The sequence below is a fragment of the Grammomys surdaster genome, unplaced genomic scaffold, assembly GCF_004785775.1.
Source record: "Grammomys surdaster isolate TR1022 unplaced genomic scaffold, NIH_TR_1.0 130, whole genome shotgun sequence".
NCBI lineage: Eukaryota > Metazoa > Chordata > Mammalia > Rodentia > Muridae > Grammomys > Grammomys surdaster.
Genome location: NW_021604588.1, coordinates 22,839,409 through 22,859,815, shown reverse-complemented (window position 1 = coordinate 22,859,815; position 20,407 = coordinate 22,839,409). Strand labels below are relative to the sequence as shown.

General features: G+C 45.7%; 1 protein-coding gene across 2 annotated transcripts in view; it reads left to right on the top strand.

Annotated features, from left to right (window-relative positions):
- Rps6kc1 (ribosomal protein S6 kinase C1) overlaps nucleotides 1-20,407 on the top strand; it is a 138,111-nt gene that overhangs the window by 8,167 nt on the left and 109,537 nt on the right. For both annotated transcript variants that reach the window (XM_028761156.1, XM_028761159.1), the window contains exons 3-5: nucleotides 3,366-3,486; nucleotides 15,802-15,917; nucleotides 19,216-19,309. In XM_028761156.1, coding sequence (XP_028616989.1) covers nucleotides 3,366-3,486; nucleotides 15,802-15,917; nucleotides 19,216-19,309 — 331 coding nt within the window. The remainder of the gene's footprint in view (nucleotides 1-3,365; nucleotides 3,487-15,801; nucleotides 15,918-19,215; nucleotides 19,310-20,407) is intronic.

The following is a 20,407-nucleotide window of genomic DNA, read 5'->3' as shown; positions in this document are numbered from 1 at the left end:
GCAGGAGGGACTGAGTGTGAGTGTGCAGGCAGGAGGGACTGAGTGTGCATCTGCAGGCAGGAGGGACTGAGTGATCTTAAGATCTCATGTTTTCCTGGTATAGTGATTCATGCTTGGTTTTTTGTTTTGTTTCTTGTGTTTTTTTTTTTTTTTTTTTGCTTTTTATTGATTCTTTGTGAATTTCATATTATGCACCCCAATTCCGTTACCTTCTTGTCCCTCCATTCTGCCGTCTACTCTTGCAACTTCCTGCCACTAAAATAAAACAAGCAGAAAACCAAAAGTAAAATAAAATAAAATAAAATAAAATAAAATAAAATAAAATAAAATAAAAGTCTCTCAGTGGAAGGTGTGGTGTGTCACAGGGTTCCACTTAGTGCACACTTGTGCTCAAAAAGCTTTACTCGTAAATGTTCATTGCAGTGAGTCATGGTGTAGACCGAGGCCTCTGTGCAGTGAGTCATGGTGTAGACCGAGGCCTCTGTGCAGTGAGTCATGGTGTAGACCCAGGCCTCTGTGCAGTGAGTCATGGTGTAGACCCAGGCCTCTGTGCAGTGAGTCATGGTCTGGACCGAGGCCTCTGTGCAGTGAGTCATGTTCTGGACCCAGCCTCTGGTTTCTGCTCACTGCTGCATCCTCACAGGACTCCTCTGGGACATCCTGTGGTTGCCCTATGTCATGGTGATCCTGCAGCTTTGCTTCTGCAGGACTGGATTCTCCATGTGTTGCAGCAGTTCATAGATGGGGTAGATGTTGGGGTGGGCCAACTCAAAGCCTGGATCTCGGCAGAGACAGGCAGGTTCTTGGGGCTGGCTGGCCTGCCAGTCTAACTGTAGCAGTAAGCTCCAGAATATGAGAGACTCTGTCTTAAAAAATAAAGTGGAGAGTGAGGATGACACTTAATGCCCACCTCTGGTTTCCACATGTGTGAGTACACTTATGAATTATGCATACACACATACATCACACACAAATACATAACAAATATGCAAAAAAGGGAAAGAAAATGTGTCAGCAAATAGTCTTATAGTCATGTTTGTTGTAAGCAAGTGTTTGGTATTGAACGAGAGTGAGAACAAAAACATTAAAAGTTAGGTGATGTTATAAGATGTAGGAAACACAGTTTTTTTGGTGTCATTAAGTTCAAGCATCTAAAAAGGTAATATTTATCATATGTTGAAATGCTAAAGAGAAGACTACAGTGAAAATGTAGCTTTTATTAATTTTTTAAATCTACATGGACCCTGCAGAAGACTCTGCATTCAGGAGCTCGTCACCCAGTCCTTCCGATGCTCTCAGCAGCATGTAAAAGATACCTTGAGTTACTCAAGTATTGATGGATCTGATTTTGATGTTTTGAGACAGGATCTTGCTCTCTGGTTCAGACTGGCCTAAAACTCACTGGGTAGCCCAGGTGCACCTTGAACTCACGATCTTACTGCCTAGCCTTCTTGAGTGCTCAGATTTTAGGTACCAGCCATCATGTCCAGCTCAATTTTATATATTTTGAAATGTAAAAGTAACACTTTTTCTTATGATAAAATTATGTCTCTGTATCAATATTGGAAGCTGCAGAGAATCAATAGCTGTGATAGCGGCAGCCCCTGTTGTCTGCACTCCAGACCTGCGTGTCCTATTGGACAGCTCACAAGCACACGCGCCAGATGTGCACAGCTGGCTTCTGATGGGCCTCAAGTACCAATTCTTCCTTGCTCCCCACTTCAGAAGCCAGCACTACCACTGGTCAGTCACAGAAACCGAGATTTCTGTCTCTGGCATCTTTTCTCTTTAGAAGCGTCGTCCACAGCCTCCGACCTCTCCGTGTTCTTTGCTCTGATGACGGCTCCCCCTGACACCAGGCATTGTCGCTGTGTGAAGTGCCCAGGCCGGGCAGATGGCCCTCTGTACCACTGTGCTGCACTTCCTCAGCACTTGTCAGCTCCTTTGTGATGTGCATTCCAGCTGGCTTGTTCTCCTCACCTTGATGGTGAACCCTGAAGGAGGGGCCTGTGCTTCCAGGCTCCTACTTTGGGATAATGCAGTGTGCAGCACAGCTGGGACTCTGGTTTAGGGTGACCAGTTTTGTTGAGTAAATGAATAAAAGTGACACACTGGGCAGAAGCAACTTGTCTACCTTGTGTTATAGTCTATAGACAGCTTCAGCTATTGTACTTAGGAACTCCAAAAAGCAAAGCCTTCAAGGATAACTTCAGATAATAGGACAGAGTTTGGCAAGACTTGAAAATCATGTCTAGTGACCTTCCTTAGTGACCTTCCTGGCCTAGTATTTGATCATTATCAACATCACCTGCATGTACGTGGAAACACGTAGCCTGTATTAGAAGGGAGGTAACCGGGCGTTTGGGAGGAAAGGAACTTACAGTTAAGGTTTTCTTTACTTTATGGAACTCAGAGTTGACAGTGACATCAAAACCATGCATCAGATATTTCCTGTTTATAGAGTATGCTTTTCTGATTTAATCTAAGTAAAGTCAAATAACTTAAGCTAGTGACAGAAAGTGCTTCTCCCTGTTGTCTAATCTACAGGACTGTTATTTCATTTTTGAGATATGCAGGTCTTAATTATATTCTGGCCAATGTTTACTTTGTACTCTGAAATCTTATGGTTAGTTTAAATTAAGATTTATAAAAAAATTGTAGAATATATAAACTCCTGTTTTTCTTTCCACACAATCCTTCACTGTTAGCCTGCTTTTGGGAGGGGGCAAATGTTCTGTCCTTTTTGTTTAAAGTTTGCCCAAGTTGGGGCCTGGGAGATGAGTGGGTAGCTCCATCATTTTCTGCTCTTGGTGAGGACCTGGGTTTGGTCCCAGCGTTTGCATGCCTCACAAGTACCTGTAAGCCCTGTTCCAGGGGAGCCAGTGCCTGTTTCTGCCTCTGAGGTCTCATGCATGTACGTGGTACATAAATTCATGCCGGCTCCTAAACCTGCGTGTGACATACATGAGTAAATCTGAAGGACTGAAAGATAAACTGCCCAAGTTGTTTTGTGCCTTTAAGTGTGATGTTTGAGACAGCGTTAGTTATGGCCAATAGTAAGTGGTTTCAGGAGAGAATATATTTAATGTAGCACAGACCGGTTTTGTACCAGGTTGAATACTTTTCCACAGTAAATAAAAAGGCTTTCAGAGAGCAGGACTTAGGAGCCTCAAGTCTGCAGCCTTAGGAAGCTGTGCTGCTTTAGCTCCTACAGGGAGTGGTCACATCAGACTGTTGGCTCCACAGGCTGGAGTACATACATGTTTGCTTTGCATGGTAATTTGGAATAAAGAAAACAGTATTTGTAGCACAGAGACAGAATGGTTATGCTTTAAGATATGTATTTAGCTTTGTTTTCATTTCAGATAATCGTGTGGAGGAGATACAGTGACTTTAAGAAGCTGCACAGAGAATTATGGCAAATTCACAGGAATGCGTTTCGACACTCTGAGCTATTTCCTCCGTTTGCTAAAGGGACAGTGTTTGGTAAGTGCCATTCTGAAACTGTAGTTTAATACCCGGTTCAGTCCCACCCTCACCCTCATGTTAGGCTGGGGATTGAGCTAGAACTACACACTTGCCAGGCAGGTTCTCGCCACTGAGCCTCGGCTCAGCTCGACAGCGGTGACGAGTGTGATGAGCTAGTGATGGTCTGTGTGGAGGAGCCCTTTCCCCTGCTGGGATAATCTGTCTCTCCAGTTTAGCAAGCACTTGACATGCTCACAGTGCCCTCAGTCTAGTTCATACAAAATACATGTCCTCTTCTCAGCCGTGGGGTAGCTGCAGTTCTGTCCAGACAGACTAAGAACCTAAGAGAGATGTATTCCTCATGCATGTGACTTGGTTGGTTGGCCCTTGCGCTCCGAGCACCTTTCCTGTGTCCCAGCGCCTGGTGTAATGCCTCTGTGATTGTCCTGGTGTCTGTAGGGACAGGTGCTTCACCCACGGCAGCCCTGTTTGCCGTACGATGCTCTAAGTGCACCCACCGTTTTTCATGTCTTTCTCATCTTTCTCCCCTGAGACCCCCCACCCTCTACCCCCACCCTCTCTCCCCTCCTGCTGTCAACCTGGCTAGCTACGGTGTGACGAGACTGTGTCACGCTGCTTGCTGGGCTGCCTTGAGAACTCTACCAAGTAAATTGCTCTGGTATTTTTACGTTTTGCTTCATTTAGTTTTCAGGAATAGTCAGAATGAGGCCTGAGTTTTTGCCAGAATGGAACACAAATGGCTTCCAGCTGAATCTCCACAGTTTTTGTTCTCTCTGAACCTCCTGAACTGGCCCTTCCGGGCCTGCATTTTTCCAAGTATTCTGGTCTTCTGAGTACTGCTGTAATGGCCGCTGAGTTTTGCTTACAGCGTAATAGGGCTTCCTTGGTTCACAACTCCATATTCCCCAGTTTGCAAGGCCTGTGAGCCATGCACCACACAGCCCTGTTCCCAGTTCCAGTTTTCTGAATTAATTTCCTCTTTGCTGTGATAAAATACATGATAGAAACAGCTTATGGCTCATTTTAGCTCACAATTCAAGGATGCAGTCCTCTACATTCTCTGCAGTGGGACTGTGAGCGGGAGCTTGTGTAGTACAGGATACAGTCCACCATGTGGTCTGCAGTGGGACTGTGTGAGCAGGATACAGTCCACCATGTGGTCTGCAGTGGGACTGAGGGAGCGGGAGCTTGTGTAGTACAGGGTACAGTCCACCATGTTGTCTGCAGTGGGACTGTGAGCGGGAGCTTGTGTAGTACAGGATACAGTCCACCATGTTGTCTGCAGTGGGACTGTGAGCAGGATACAGTACACCATGTGGTCTGCAGTGGGACTGTGTGAGCGGGAGCTTGCAGCGGGCCTCTCATGTCTTGATGAGGGAGCATAGAGGAGGCACTGTAAGGAACATCAGTCAAGTGTGACCTTCAAGGCTTGTCCCTAGTGGCCTGTGTCTGCTCGCTAGGACCTGCTTCTTAAATGTTCCACAACCATCCATGAAAGTACTGCTAGCTAGAGACCAGTATTCAAATATATGAGCCTGTGGGGACATTTTACCTCCAAATCAACAAGGTGTTTGGATCATCCTGTCTGACACTATCAGGGCTGGTTGTTGTGACCTGTAGAAAAAGCGATGAGTCCTTGTTTGTGAGATTTGGCAGTAGAAGCCTACGGCATCTCCCTTGATGCCCTCCCTCCCTCCTTCTTCCTTCTTTCTCTCCTTCTTCTCTCCCTCTCTCCCTCCTTCTCTCCCTCCCTCTGTCCCTCCCTCTTTCCTTCCCTCTTTTTTCCTTCCCTCTGTCCTTTCCTCCCTCCCTTCTTCCCTCCCTCCCTCCCTCTTCCCTCCCTCTCTCTCTCTTCTTACCCTTTTCTCCTTCTTTCCACCTCTCCCTGCTTTCCTCCTTCTGTCTTCCTCCATCTTTCTGTACTTTCTGCTCCTCTCCTGTTTCCTCAGCCTCTCTCCTTTCTCCTCCCTTCGTCTTCCCTACCCACAATCCCTTCCCTTGCTCTGAGAGATACCAGCTTTCTTATAAGAACCTGGTGGCCTATGACAAGGCCTGCGTGCTGAGATAGTAGCTGCCTGTAACTGCAGTTTGTCACAAAGTGGTAACTACTAATAGATTTTGTTGCTGGGAAGTGGGGTTGCAGTTAACCAAAGGTACACATGTGGACTCTGCTTTCAGAGAAGGGACTGACGCATGTGACATGGTTGAACCTTTCCAACCCTCTTCTTGGCCTTGGGAAAACTCTGAATGGCTGTGTTTATTGGCCCCTACTGAGTGGACTCTCCACAGAATAGGGATTTCTTTAGGCAGCTGTAGATAGCAGCTTTAGGCAGCTGTGGACTGCAGTACTCACTGTCTTCACACCTGTTTCCTCATGGCATTATACACGTTTTACAACTTAAGGTTGGGAGACAGATGCATAGGACCCTGGAAGGGATGGTCTAACAGCATCCATGCATTTTTCTGAGAGAGGGCATTTAAAGAGTTGCCATATCAATTAAGAAATACTTAGCAGCCTGAGAGTTTGAGCAACATCCTGAAATCAGTCAGAATTGCCTTGGGTGCCATTGTGGTTTAAATGTGAATGCTGGCCCAGGGACTCAAGGGTTTAAACACTCATTCTTCAGCTGGTGTGTTCTGGAGGCTTTGGAGGCAGAGCCTGGCTGGAGAAATGGGCCTTAGTAGGGCAGGCCTTGAGTTTTAGAACCCCTGCCCTGCCTCCTGCCCTCTGTCTGCTTCTGAATCTTTCCCAGTGAGTAACCTTTCCTACCATGCCATCTCTGCCATTTTGGACTGTGTCTCCTCAAAGCATGAGCTGAATAAGTCTGCCTTTGAGTTGCTTTCTTTAGTGTTTTATCACAGTGAGAAAAGTAACAGTCCAGGGCCATGCCTGGAGAGGAAGCATTGCTGGGGACCAAAATGAAAGTTCAGAGACCTGGGCGTTAGATCAGTAGCATCTGAACCGTTGGTTTGGACAGGCTTCAGTTCCTTCCTCCTGAGTGCTAGGGCTTAGACTTTGTGCTGAGTGTCTTTCCTCTTTAGTTGTTTGCATCCACCACTGGCTCCACATTTAGTTAGGCCCTCACCTGTTCCCTTCAGACCTCTCTGTTCACAGTGGGTGACTCTTGGCCACTGCTGCTCTGACCTTTGTAGCCACCCCTGCTCCACCACTGTGCCCAACAAGCATGGCTCCATGCCTGATAAATTGCATTCCAATGGTAACTTCTCTGAAACTTGTGTGGCATTCTTAATTCAAGAAACATTAAAAATAAAAAAACAGGTGTTGGGAATGAGGGCCCAAACAAGGTCTGTCTGAAGAAGCTCAGTGTGCTGCTGTGGAAGGCCTGAGGGGCAGACAGTGCAGAGGTGCAGCAGGATCTGTCAGGGGAGCACAGGCCGTACACCACTGGGCCACTCTGTGTAATTGAAGGTACAGATAACTTTATGAAGTCACTAGACTGGATATGGCAGTGCACACTGATAATCCCAGCACCCAGGATGCTGAGGCAGGAGGATCACGGGTGTAAAGCCACCCTGAGCTACATGTCAAGCCTTGTTTCAGAAACTAGAGAAGAAAACAAAAGTGTAGTCCGCAGCCTGAGAATCTTAGGTGTCATCTCTAAAACCACTCCATAGGTTTTACATTCTAAAATAAGAACCCTCCTTCTTTGCTTCTTAATAAATGATAACACCATTGAGAGTCAGTTCTAGGTCTGCCTAGTATGGAGAAATAGATAGCCAGGGAAGAAGGTAAACTGCAATCTCTTCAGTGAATTTTTGTATTAGCATGTTCTCCTGTTTGCATAGGAAGTGTATACTAGTGGGCAGGCATTGGGTCCTAGAAATTCTCTTTATCTCTGTAAAGACGATTGAGGACCAGAGAAGACTGCTGTCATGTGGATTATAGCTGTCATTTACCACAGTGACAGCCAAAAACAAAAAAAGAAAGACAGGGAACAAAAGAAAAAAGAAGGCAGCTGAACTTGAGCCGGATTTGAGGTCTGTACTGTGATGTGCTGTCTGTGGGTCAAAGTTCTGGAGGAAACCTGGGTCATAGTTGATGCTGTCAGAAGGGAGGGGTGTTTAACTGAACACACTCTTAGAAGCTCTGTGAAGGGAGGGATGCTCCATCAGAATGCTCAGTTAAACTCTTGGATGTCTTGCGAATGCATCTCTTAGCTCTGCTTGACTTTGTAGCATTATGCTTTCCCATTTGAAACATACTTGCCAAGGTTCTCAGCCACTCATGAGGTGCAAGGACTTGCATGCAGGCAAACGCTCATAAGTAAAAATAAATCTTAAGAAAAGAGAATATTTTGATGCCTCATGTTTTGCCGATCTTGCAAATGGTTCCTGGCTTGGTTAGATGATGCCAGCAAACGTTTATATGGTCAGAGATCTCTAAGGGAAGATTTGAAGTCCCAGGCAGCTGGCCAGCTCCAGTTGTTTACAGGGCTAGGTCTTCTCACCAGCAGCAGTTAGATTAATGGCTTTCCTGCATGCGTTGGGCTCACTTTTCTTTTTTTGAGAAAATATCTGTCTCACACTCAGGTATCAATAATCACAATTTGTTCTGTTTCACAGAATTTTAAAATGGAGAGTTCTCCAATGGCCAGGATTCAATAAGTTTAATAACTGTCGCTGTTTCATAAGAGGATTTTTTTCATTTTAGTCAACTGTTATGAGAGCTTTGAAAACTGTGAGTAAGTGGCAGGAAGGCGTAAACAGTCATCGGTGTGTGCGGCACTGTGCGGCACTTTGGCCTGGCATCCTGCTAAGATGGCTGCAGTCTTGCTGCCACCGTATAGACCGTTAGTGCACAGGTCAGCACAAGGAAGAAGTGGCAAATGCCATAGCACAGACATGATGAAGCATGCTGGTTGGCCCACAGGACACTTGACAATGAGTATGGTGCATGTTGTCTTAGTCAGTGTTCTGCTGTGAAGGGACACCACTGACCACAGCAGCTCTTTCGAGAAAAACTAATTGGGGCTGGCTTACAGTTTGAGAGGTTTATGATTTTGGCAGGAAGCATGGTGGATCTTAGGCAGACGTATTGGAGGAGTAGCTGAGAGTTCTACCCCACAAGCAGCAGAGAGAGAGAGACCCCAGGCTTGGCATCAGCTTCTGAAACTTCAAAGCCCACTCCCAGGGGCACTTCTTCCAAGAAGGCCACACCAGTCTTTTCAAATAATGCCACCCCTGGCGACCAAGTTTCAAATATGTGAGCCTATGAGGCTGTTCTCATTCAAACCTCCATACATGTCATGGATGTGCCCCAGTCTGAAGCTGTTGAAAATGTGCTGGGATTAAAAGGGTGCCTGAGATGTATGTGTGTTCATGCAACATGCATGTACATAGACATGTATATGTATTTAGTTTCCCTCATCTAAAGTGAATTAATTTATTGAGGCAAGGTATCATCTGCTGGCTTGTTATGTTGATCTGGCTGGCCTTTGACTCACTGAGATCAATGTAGCTTCTGCCTCCCGAGTGCTAGGAGCCAAGGTGTGTACCATGGCTCGCAGGAGCGACATTTTGAGTTAAAGCAAATATTGAACAGTGGTGTGTTTAGCGAGAGCTCATCTGTGGAGAGCTGTGTGAAGAGTGCTCAATCACCGTGACAGCATGCACAGCTTCTGAGAGGCACAAGGGATATTTTTATCCTTACCTTGTACTTTCTATGCTGTGAATTTTAAAACATTTTTTGGATCTATTGAGTTATGTGTATGTACATGTGTTTGTGTGTGGGAGTGTGAACACGAGCGCAGTGCCCAAGGTCCCCTGGAGCTGGAGTTACAGGCAGTTCCAAGTCTCCCCGTGTGGGCATTGGGATCAAACCCCCATCCTCTGCGTGCTCTTAACCACTGAGCCAGCTCTCCAGCCCTGTAACAACGTACAGTGTTAGCTCTGATGCTGCAGATACAGTTTGGCTCTTTAAGTCATGGGGTTACCAGTGTATGGGAGTGACTTCTAACAGATGCTCTCAGCTTAGTGCTTGTTCTTAATGGATTATCTTTGTCTCCACGCTTCCTTATTAATCTTAATAAGTGAATAGTTTATCCTTTTAGTCAATGATACAGCTCGTTAGTAACACTTGATAACTATAGTGAACCCTGCAGGCCATAGCTGTGTTGTATGGAGAGAATTGTTGGTTAGCCATCCATCTTTTAGCTACCTCGCATACGTAAACCTGAGCAGTAAGGAATATTATTACTACAATCTGCAGTGTTGGCGATGTGTTGTGCTAGGGCCATAGTGAAGGAAATAACTTTAGCAGTCAGATAGCACTAGGCCGCGTCTGCTGCCCAGCATCTGCTGCCCATGCAGTCTTAGGATCCCATATAGTTCAGGATGGCCTTGAAGTGGCTTTGTAGCTGGGGATGTCCTTGAATGCCTGATCTTCTGCCTCCTCCTTCCCAGGGCTAGGTGAGAGGCATGTGCAGCCATGTCTGGCTCTCCTGTGTGCTCTTACAGAGTTCTGCCGAGTGTAACTTTCTTACTCTTTTCTGTCATGTGTTCAGCTTATTGAGACATTAGCGTTGCCTGTGGCTCAGTTCAGTCTCACCCTCTGTGTCTCCTCTGGCATTGCATTCTGCACTCAAGTCTTGGCTTACAAGCAGCCCTTAGACTTTCAGACTGTTTTCTGCTGGCTGGGCTGCTTTCTCTTCCTGGTTCTACAGAGCACCAATATAGTACTTCTTAATTAATTGTAACCTTTTGTAAGTATTTTAATTCATATTTTTAATGAATATTATGTTCAATGACATCAATGTAGCACTCATTTTATCTTTTTCCATTTTTTTTATATTTACAAACTTTTCAGCTTTAGAGAAGAGAACATGAAAGGATGGGGCAGCAGTCACCTGTGTACCATTTCCCAGGGTTGCTTATTCTTAGCCCTGGCTGTTTTCTCTGTGCCCAGGTACTCTCCCTACCTCATTATTTTGGAATAAGTTGCAAATATTGTCACATTTTAATGTAGCTTCCTGTATTTCCCTGATGGCCACAGACCCATATCACACCCATGAAACATTGGTACAGTGTTGTGAATGGGTCATCCCTGTGCAGATTTGTCCTTCATGTGTGCTTTCTGACCCATAAATCAGTAGCTTTGCCACTGAGCTACACCCTTTTCTCTGTCATATGATTTTAGAAATTAATTAATTATTGAGACAAGGGCTTATACTGTGGGTTAGGTTATCATGGAACTTAGTATTTGTCCCAGGCTAGCCTTGAACTCACATTCTTCCTGCCTCCAACTTCTGAGTTCTGGGACAAAGCCTAAAACCATGGACATTGTTCAAACCACAGAAGTGACAAAGCTCAGGCTGGCATGTAGCTTGAGGCAGCACTTGCCTAGTGAGTGCCTGGCTTCTGACTCCAGCACTGCAAAGCCAAAAGGTAGAGAGGAAAAAGGATTCTGGTGACCGAGTGCCACCGCCTCCTTGCAGGTCACAGCCTGAGCTTGGCCACATGCCTCCTGTCTCATAGTAAGGTATGTTAAGAACAACACATTCAGAGTTAGGAAGATTTTAACTGTCCCTCATTCCCCACCCCTCACAGCACAATATTCATGGTAAGCTTACCTTTCTTGGGCTTTTCTCAAAGCTCCTGATAAAAGCTCAGAGTCAGTGGGTACAGTCCCAGGCACGGTGTGCGTGCTCTGCTTGGTGCATGCTTGGCCCAGTTGTTAGGCACAGCCCAGGCACAGTGCATGCTCGGCCATGTTGCTAGGACTCTGGGACCAACTGTTTGTCCTGGTGCTCCTGGTCCCAGTTGGCTGGTGATGGTTCCTACCTGAGACCCCTGCCATCCTTGTTCTCTGTCTGACCTGTGGATGGAGTTTGGCTACCAGAAGAATCACCAACCTTACAAGTGTCCGCTGGCTCACTCTGGATGAGGGGCAGTTTTAGGTTGTGGGACTTGGTGTGAATATTTATATTTTGTGATTAATTAATTAATTCTATCTCTCTGTCACTCTATATCTGTCTCTGCCTCTGCCTCTCTGTCTCTTTCTATCTTTCTCTGTCTCTCTCTCCATCCTCCCATCCCCTGCATACTCTGTTTCTCTAGCTTAGTCTAGCATGGAACTCAGGATATAGCCCAGATGGACTTCATACTTGTGGCAATCTTCCTGTCTAGCCTCTGAGTGCTTACTGAGCTAAGTAAGGAGTGAGCTGTCTGGTTTGATATTGGATTTTCAAAAATTATATAGTCTAGAGAGATGCCTCAGTGGTTAGGAGCACTGGCTGTTCTTCCTGAGATCCTGCATTCAATTCCCCATACCTACAAGGTAGCTTATAACCATCTGTAACTGTAGTCCTTTGGGATCTGATGCCCTCCATCTGGTGTCCATGCACATAAAATAAATAAATGAGTAAATAGATAAATAAAATATAAAATTATGAATGGTGCTTTGACTTGTTCTAAGTTATAGTTTTAAAAAAATGAGATGGGCATGGTGGCCCACACTTCTAATCAGCACTTGGGAGGGTGAAGCAGGAGGATTGCCATGAGTTCTAGTCCAGCCTAGGTTAGAAGTAGACCCCATTTCAAAAATTGGGCAAGATGAAATCCTGAAGAGTACTTGTAAGTGACAGGTGGTAGCTCCATTTCCTGAACCACCCAGCTTGCTTAAAATGTTAGATTCCGCCCAGCTGGGAGCGGAACTTAGTTGGAGTGTACAGAGCCTGTTGTGATCTGTAGTATTGTGAAGTGATGAATCTTCCTAGGAAAAACTTGCTTGCATTTCAGACTCTACTGGCAACCTTTCTGTTCTGGCCTTGGGCAAGCTCCCATGGGTCCTGTGCACAGAGGCCCAGGGTGCCTGTGAGGGGAGTGTCTGGGCTTCCTCACACTGCTGCATTTCTACGCTTGAGTGCTGCTATATAAATGTATTAAAAAGCTGCCTGTGGTGGCACATACCTATAATCCTAGCACTTGGAAGGCAAGGGCATGTGGATCTCTGTGAGTTCTAGGCCAGCCTGGGCTACATAGCAAGTTTCAGGTCAGCCAGAACTGCTATACGAAATTCTGTCTCAAAAAAGGGAGACATTTTGCTGTCTCTGCTAGAGTCAGTAGTTATTGTAATAACATTCTTCTGTATCGTTGTGTTTATGCTGTACATATATATGTATGTATATGTATGCATATATGTATGTATGTGTTATATATATTTGTTATATATGTGGTATTTTCATGAATGTATGGGTGTATGTGCCTGTACCTGTGTGTGTTGAGGCTAGAGGTGGACATCAGGAGTTCTTGTTCTCTGTCTCTTGTCTCTGTCACACACACACACACACACACACACACTTTACTTTCCTGGAGCTCACTGATTGCTTAGACTAACTAGCCAGTGAGCCTCCAAGGATCCTTCTGGCTCTGCGTCCTCAGCTCTAGGACTACAGAGGGTGCTGCCTAGCCTTGCTCTTTATATGGCTGCTGGGCATTTAAACTTAGGTCTTTATGCTGTATAACAAGCACATTATTAATGAGAAGTCTGCTCAACTTCCAACCCAATTTTTTAAAAAAAATTCCAAGACATCTCTGAAACAAGTGTGTTTTTTCATCTTACAGTTTGGGTCAATATAATCAAATCTTTTATCAAATCTGTTGTTATTTTTTGTGATACTCTGAAAACATTTATCTTTTCTAATCCAGATTTAATGGATTAGAAATGCATCTAGGTCAGTAGAAGTACACAAAAGGCAAACTTTGAACAGATAGGTCCTGTTATTTACAGTCTGATCTTGCCTGACGGAGAAATGTTAGCTGTGTCATTGGCATTAAAGACACCCTTCACTCCTCAACCCTGTCTTTTAAAAATATTTTGTGTATATGAGTGTTTTTATCACATGTGAATCTGCTCCACCTGTGCGGCTGGTGGTAGTGAGGGCAGAGGAAGGGACTGTACGGCCTGGAATTGTAGTTACAGATGTGGTTAATGGTTGTAAGCTGCCACATCTGTGCTGGGAAACACCTGGGTCCTGTACAACAAGTGCTCTAAACCACTGAGCTGTCCCTCCAGCCCCCCGTCTTTATATACTAGGTTCAGATAGAAATGAGATTTTTACAGGGCCCATTAGTTCACTAAGACGTCCTCTATCGACTTCTCAGCCTGTGTGTCATGTATTTGAAGAGGATGTGTAGTGGTGGTATGGGTTAAAACATAAAAAAGCATTGTTTTCGCTTCTATTCCAAAACCATAGATGCTTAAAGTAATATTCAGTATTAACTATTTTTGTGTACATGTTCATGTGTATGTGTGCATGTGTATGCACACATGTGTATGAGTGTGTGTATGTGTATGCACACAGTGCGTGTCTGTTGTCTTCTTCAGTCACTCTCCACCTTAGTTTTTGAGATAGGGTCTCACACAGAGCCTGGAGCTTGCTGGTTCTTCTAGATTGTCTGAGCAGTGGGCTCCCAGGGTACCCTGTGCCCTTACCCAGAGCTGGAGTTTGGTGCTCGTGCTGTGTGCGCAGCTCTAATGTGGTCATGGGGTCAGAGCATTTGACTTCCAGGTGAGGTGATGGGTGGGAAGCAGGAGGAGAGGGGCGTGTAGTGTCTGCAGGAAGTTGGTTTTCTTTGCTAGCAGCACAGTTGTCCTCAGCACATACTTCTGCCACAGTTTCACACAGTAGGAGAAGACGCTTTGTTTTGTGTGTTTGGAAGTCTGGGTGCAGCCTGGGATGGAAGTGTCACAGTGCCCAGAAGTTACAGCTCCTGTTTTGTCCCCTCTCTGCCTTCCACATCACCATCGCCTCTCCTGGCAGGAGGGGGGCCTGGGAAGGAAGCAGGGAGAGAGTGTTTGCAGCTGCCTTTCGGTAGGATTTCAGAGAAGCAGCAGAGTGCCTTGCGTTGATAGTTTCTTGTCGGACCTATGTCTAGGCCAGCAGGGAAAGATGCATGTATGACAGATACAGGGGGAAGTCATAAGGAAGAAAAGGAGAGGCTGGCAGCTGTGGCCTTTAGTCTCAGTACTCTGGAGGCAGAGGCAGGCAGAGCTTTTTTAGTGCAAAGCTAGCCTGGTCTACCTAGTGAGTTCTAGGCTGATCAGGGCCTAGAAAAATATTTTATTTGCATAATGTCTAGTAACCTGAGGGCATGAAAGAATGTGTGGAGTCTTATAGCATGGTTGACTATAGTGTGTGAGTGGTGGCTTCTGTCTGTCTGTCTGTCTGTCTCAGTTAAGTTCTTCTATAAGGATGTTCCACTGTAAGACCGTTTTAATGGAGGTTTCTGTCTTTGTTAGTTGGCAATAGCCCACTCAGGTTTGCTAGTGTGCTGTGTGCTAGTCATTGTGGGGACTTTCTGAGGATTCAGATCCCACGCTGACCTGTGTAGTGTTATTACAGGCTTGCTGTGGCTGCCCACGGGAGCCATTGGCAGGCCCGTGCTAGTGTGCTTCAGTGTGTCACTGGAGCAGGGAGTGCAGGGGGTGGATTTGAACCCAGGTCTAGCTCCATCTCCTCCCTGCAGCACAACTTTTCAAAGTCATGTAGATACTTTACCATAGGCAGGGGACAGGAGGGAGGGGATTTTAGTATCTGTGATACCTATGCCTTTTGTCTTAGTGCTTTGTTTACACTGTGAATGCTTTCAGGCTGTGAGGACACTAGTCTTTTGATTCGGAAGTTTTAAAATGTTCAAGCAGGGCACATGGTAGACGCTAGCCAGTGATCACATGGGAGAGCTATATACAATTTCATGTTGGAAAATCTCCTAACAGCACTCGACCTGTACATCTCATTAGAGCGTGTGTGGAGCCACCTTTCCATCCATTGTGGAGCGAGCGTGCCTGTGCTGGGCCTTCTCACCAGCAGGCTGCCACGGGCCACTACCAGCAGCACATACGGAATTCAGCATAAAAGCTTTCTGCTTCAAGCTCAGGTTCTTGACCCCACTGCTAATACAGATGTTCTCATAATTCCCTCTTCATCCCCCTTTTTAAGTAAAACAGAGTAGAAAAGAGAAAATTACCTGAGTAATTATAGCATTATATTGCTAGAGAAGTCATTTGAATTCTTTAAAAATTCTCTTTTTAACTTCAGTTTTGAATCGCTATCTTACTAGTGAGTCTCTTACATGGACATGACTGGGTTTGGATACAGTCTATTTATCAGGTGACATTGCTGCCCCATTTCATCAGAAGCATTGTGAGCCTTTGATGTGATGTGACGTTTACATGATAAGCATCGCAGATGGACAGCGTGGCCTGCGGTGGCTTCGCTCCCAGGGCCTACACTGTCACAAAACCAAGCTGTGTTATTCTGTCCCCAAGTATTGACTCTGGTTGACTTGTAGGACGATTTGACAAGACTGTAATAGAGGAGCGACGGCAGTGTGCGGAGGACCTGCTGCAGTTCTCGGCCAACATCCCCGCCCTGTACAACAGCAAGCAGCTCCAGGACTTCTTCAAGGTCGGTCGTCTTTCTGAAAGAGTGCTTTGTTTCATGCTGTTCCCGTTGGTGTGTAAAAGCCAGACAGCTCTGTCACTTCTGAGTTTTGGTACTTACTAGGCAGTAGAAGTTACTGCTCAGCACCCATTGTCTCACCCAGAGCTGCTGTCTCTGGTGTAGAAATGGCAGGATTCTGATTTACAGACTTTAGAACCTTGATGCAGAAGGCTTAGAGGGCTGTGTTGGAGTACACTGGGAAGATGAGGTTTCATGGGCTCCAGGATTCCCTCTACAGGATCCTTGAACGGCAGGCTTTCCGAGCACTGCCACCCACGCTCTTGCTGTGTCAGGGTCGAGCGGAGGTGATCATTGCAGCTTAGCAAAGGGTCTGTGCAGATTGTATTTCTAGGTCATCAACTGTATGTGGTTTATGTTTCTTGACATGTGGCACTGTGGCTCTGACCCTTTCATTGGTTTGGATCTGAGAGGAGCCTCAGATGTCAGCAGCAGGCCCCCCTTTTGATCCCGCTGCCTTTGCCTCTCAGGTGCTGGTGAACAGGCATCTCTCCATCGTTGTTAACATGAATTCCTTACTTGTTTGCATGTCACTGTCATTGTTGGTGGGTATCACTGTCCTTAAGAGGATTCCCCAGCGCATTTAATTAGCTTTCCTAAAGAGCTGAATGACTGTGTCGTGCTTGTTTGCTCATTTCTTTAGCAGAAAACACACACTTGTATCACTTTAATTTCAAAGACACACGGGTGCTGAGATATTGAGTTCCTCTAATGCTAGTGGTTCTAGGCAAAGATTAATTTTTTGACTTTACTCAGTAGACTGAAGAAGGGTGGTCTTTTGAAGGACATTGCAGAGCCACAAGTAGAAATAAGACTCGCACTGAGTTCCGTGGTGACAGTGTTGTCCCTGATGGTCTCCTTGCTTCCCGTGTCATTATTCTGCGTACCACGCTCAGAACACAGCTCTGCTGCCTGTGTAACCCAATGTAGGGCTTTGGGGAAATGGCCAAGTGAGGGCAAGGCTGTCTACCCAGTGTTCTCTTCCTCTCTCTGGGAGTTCAGTCTGGGAAGTTTCACCCTGTTGAAGTGTGAAAGACAGCGGTGCAAACTAGTGTATGCCACGGGGCTCAGAAATGGGTCACGTGTTTGTGAAAGTTAGAGGATGGGCTTGAAACAGCTGGATGGAGGTGCCTACTCATTCTTCGCCTTTGATATGGGGTTCCTGACGGGAGCTGCTGCCGACTTTGTCTAGACGTGGAAATAGATGTGCACTCACACTTACCGTGTGTGAAGACTGGACAGCTTAAGAGAAATCAAGCTGATGTCGGATCTTTTTCGAGCAGACTCAGACTTGGTGGCAGGTGGCAGGGTGCTGTCCTGGGCTCCGCCCCATGTGAAGACGCACTGATTGACACTATTCTTGTCGAACACAGGCATTTACTGCAATAGCATTTCCAATAACATTTCCAATGCAGTTGCCCTGAGCTTCTTCCATATAGTGTTATGTTTTTATTTCCATTTTTACTCAGTTCAATATATTTTCTGATTTATTTGTAATTTCTCTGTTGACCCCCTGGCTATTTAGAACTGTGGTAACTTCTAATATCTCTGGATTTTTTAGTCTCTTCTGTTGCTTTTCTCTAATTTTGTGCTTTTCTTTTTCATCTTTGTCATCTTCACCTTCATCTTCATCTTCCTTGTCTCCCTCTGCATCTGTGTCATAGTTCTCTTCGTCTTTGTTTTCATGCTCTCCGTTTTCTCCTTCTGAGGCAGGGTCTCCCTCTGAGCCTTAGGTGCCTGGCTCTTCCAGGGCCTCCTGTGTACAGCAAAGGCATGCCCACCTAATGATCTTTTTTCTTGTGATCAGAACACATAGTGTATGATTTTAGTCCCTTTAAATGGACTTATCCCCTAGTACATGCTGTATCCTAGAGACTGTTCCCTGTGCACCTCAGAGGAGTGCCGACTCTTCTGTCAGGTGGACAATCTATGAGGAGCTCACACTGGTGGGTCTGGTCAGGTGGAGAGGAAGTGGTCTGCTTTTCTCTTGAGATTTGATATCTTGATTGTAGCATTGTCGTAAAAACTGTTGATAGAAGAAAGAAAAACAGACGTTAGTGAGCAAAGGAGTTAGTGTCTCAATGATGTAATTGCTTGAGGTGTATAAGCCTGCTTGTCTCTGATTGGAGTGTTGGGTCCATACGGTCCCAGCACAGCAGCCTGAATGACTCACTCTGCTGACTGCCATCTCGCTGAGTGTGGACAAGGAAGCAGTAGCTTTGAGGCCTGGCTTGGTAAGCGTGGACACATGATTAAAGAGGTGGTCACATGAACATTTAATTTACTTATGTGACTTTGTAACAGTTTCACACTGTAGCCCAGACTCATTTCAGCTCTCACCAGCTGTAGCCACTTAAGTGCTAGGTTTGTAGGTATGGGTATCCTCACTTGGCACTATGTATATAAATACTTGTTCTCAGCAGTTAAGAGTTCTTGAAGAGGACCAGGGTTTTGTCCTTGGCACTCACACTAGGAGGTGCCCGGTAGCTCCAGTTCTACGCCCTCTTCCAGCTCTGCAGTCACTCCACACCTGTGGTGCACACACATACATCCAGGCACACAGATCTATACATAAAACAGAATTAAATGTTTCTTTACTGAACATATCTTAAATTTCTTATGGTGTGCTTGGGTGGCTTTCTCATGTCAGTGTCTCCTCAGATCACACGATGTGATGTTGATACGATGATATTGCTTGTGATTGCATAAAATTCAGCGGCTTGCTGATGAGTCCCTACTAGTTAAAGTGATCAGGCCCTAAGGATGCCGAAAGTTGACTAACTGCTGTTTTTTTCTAGTCGTGCATTTTCTTAAAGCCTGTGGCAGATCTTAAACACTCTTCACCTTGTGTCTCGGCATGGCAGTACACACCTTTGATTACAGCATTCAAGGGTCAGAGGCACCACCTCTGAGTTCTAGTCCGACCTGGGCTACATAGTGGGGCAGAGGCAACAGACACCTCTGAGTTCTAGTCCAACCTGGGCTACATAATGAGTTTCAGGTCAGCAACTTGGGTTTGCAGAGAGATCATGTAACTTACTCTGCACTCCTTGTGCCACACACCTAGCATGTGTGGCACGTCTCTACTACTGAGTCATGACAGATGTCATTGGCTGATGTGCTGTACAGGGTTGACTCTGTGGAGTGACTACCCCAAGCCTTGTGATGCTTGGTCGAGGAGAGGGATGTTTATTGCTGATCTTTTTGTGCTCTTACTAAAACATGGTTGCTCTCCCATTCTCAGGGTGGGATAGTTAATGACGGCTCCGAGTTAATTGGCCCTGCGGAAGCTTACCCAGACTCCCTGGCCAACACCTTTTCTGAGGGTGGTGCTGAAGGTAAGAGACTTTGTTTTCTTGTGTTTCAAAGGTTTCAGTGGCAGAAGATGTGAGTCACAGTCACATTATGTTGTACACAGCTGTGTACAAGAGGTGGGAGGTCCTTCCTTGCTCTAAATCCCTTTCCTTTGGTTCTGCACAGCAGCACTGGGCTGGCTTGGTGACACCTCACATATAACTGGTAGCTTTGTAGCGCAAGGCAATTTTGCACTGATAATACGGCCAGGAAGTCAGACCTCAGCAGGACAGTTTACACACAGACCGTGGGCCGTGCCGTGGGGAGTGCCTGCTGGAGTCCACCCGGCAGCTCCTGATCCCAGCCCATTAGAAGACCAGTTTTAAGAGCAGCCGGTCACCTGGAAAGCAGAAGCCCAGGGCCTAACTTTGCTTTTAATCTCTTTTCTTCAAAAGTGTGTGATATCCTGCTCTGTTTTTATTTAGCTACACTTGAACTTACATGAGATTTTAATTCATGCCTGTCAGCTTTCGGATTTCCTAACTACTGTTCTTTTAGGGCAGGTTATAGAATATAAAAAAGATTGTGATATGGGGTGGGGTGGATCTTTATAAATAAAACAATCAGATTTTTCTGAGATAGCCCAGGTTTAGCTTGTCTAAGGTAATTCACAGAGAGATAGCACACTTTGATCTCTGTCCTGGTAGTTGACACTGGAGGATGAAGCTCCTGACAGTCTCCTGGGAACTTGGGCTCTCCTTGGTACTCAGTTGAGAGGTGGATCCATTTAGACATCTGCAGCCACACTCTTAGATGTGCTGTAGGACGGTCCCATTCTGGTTTGGTAAAACCAGCATGTTCCTGTCTGTTGTGGGCGATGTGTATACGGAAAAGCATGAACTCAGACACTGATATAACAGGTACACACACACACATACACACACACACACACACACATATATATGTACACACAAACACACAGACACACTCACATACTCAGACATACACATACATGTACTCTCAGACATACACACTCACATGCACTTACACACACACTCATACACACATGCACGTACACACACTCATACACACTCACATGCACTTACACACACTCATACACACTCACATGCACTTACACACAC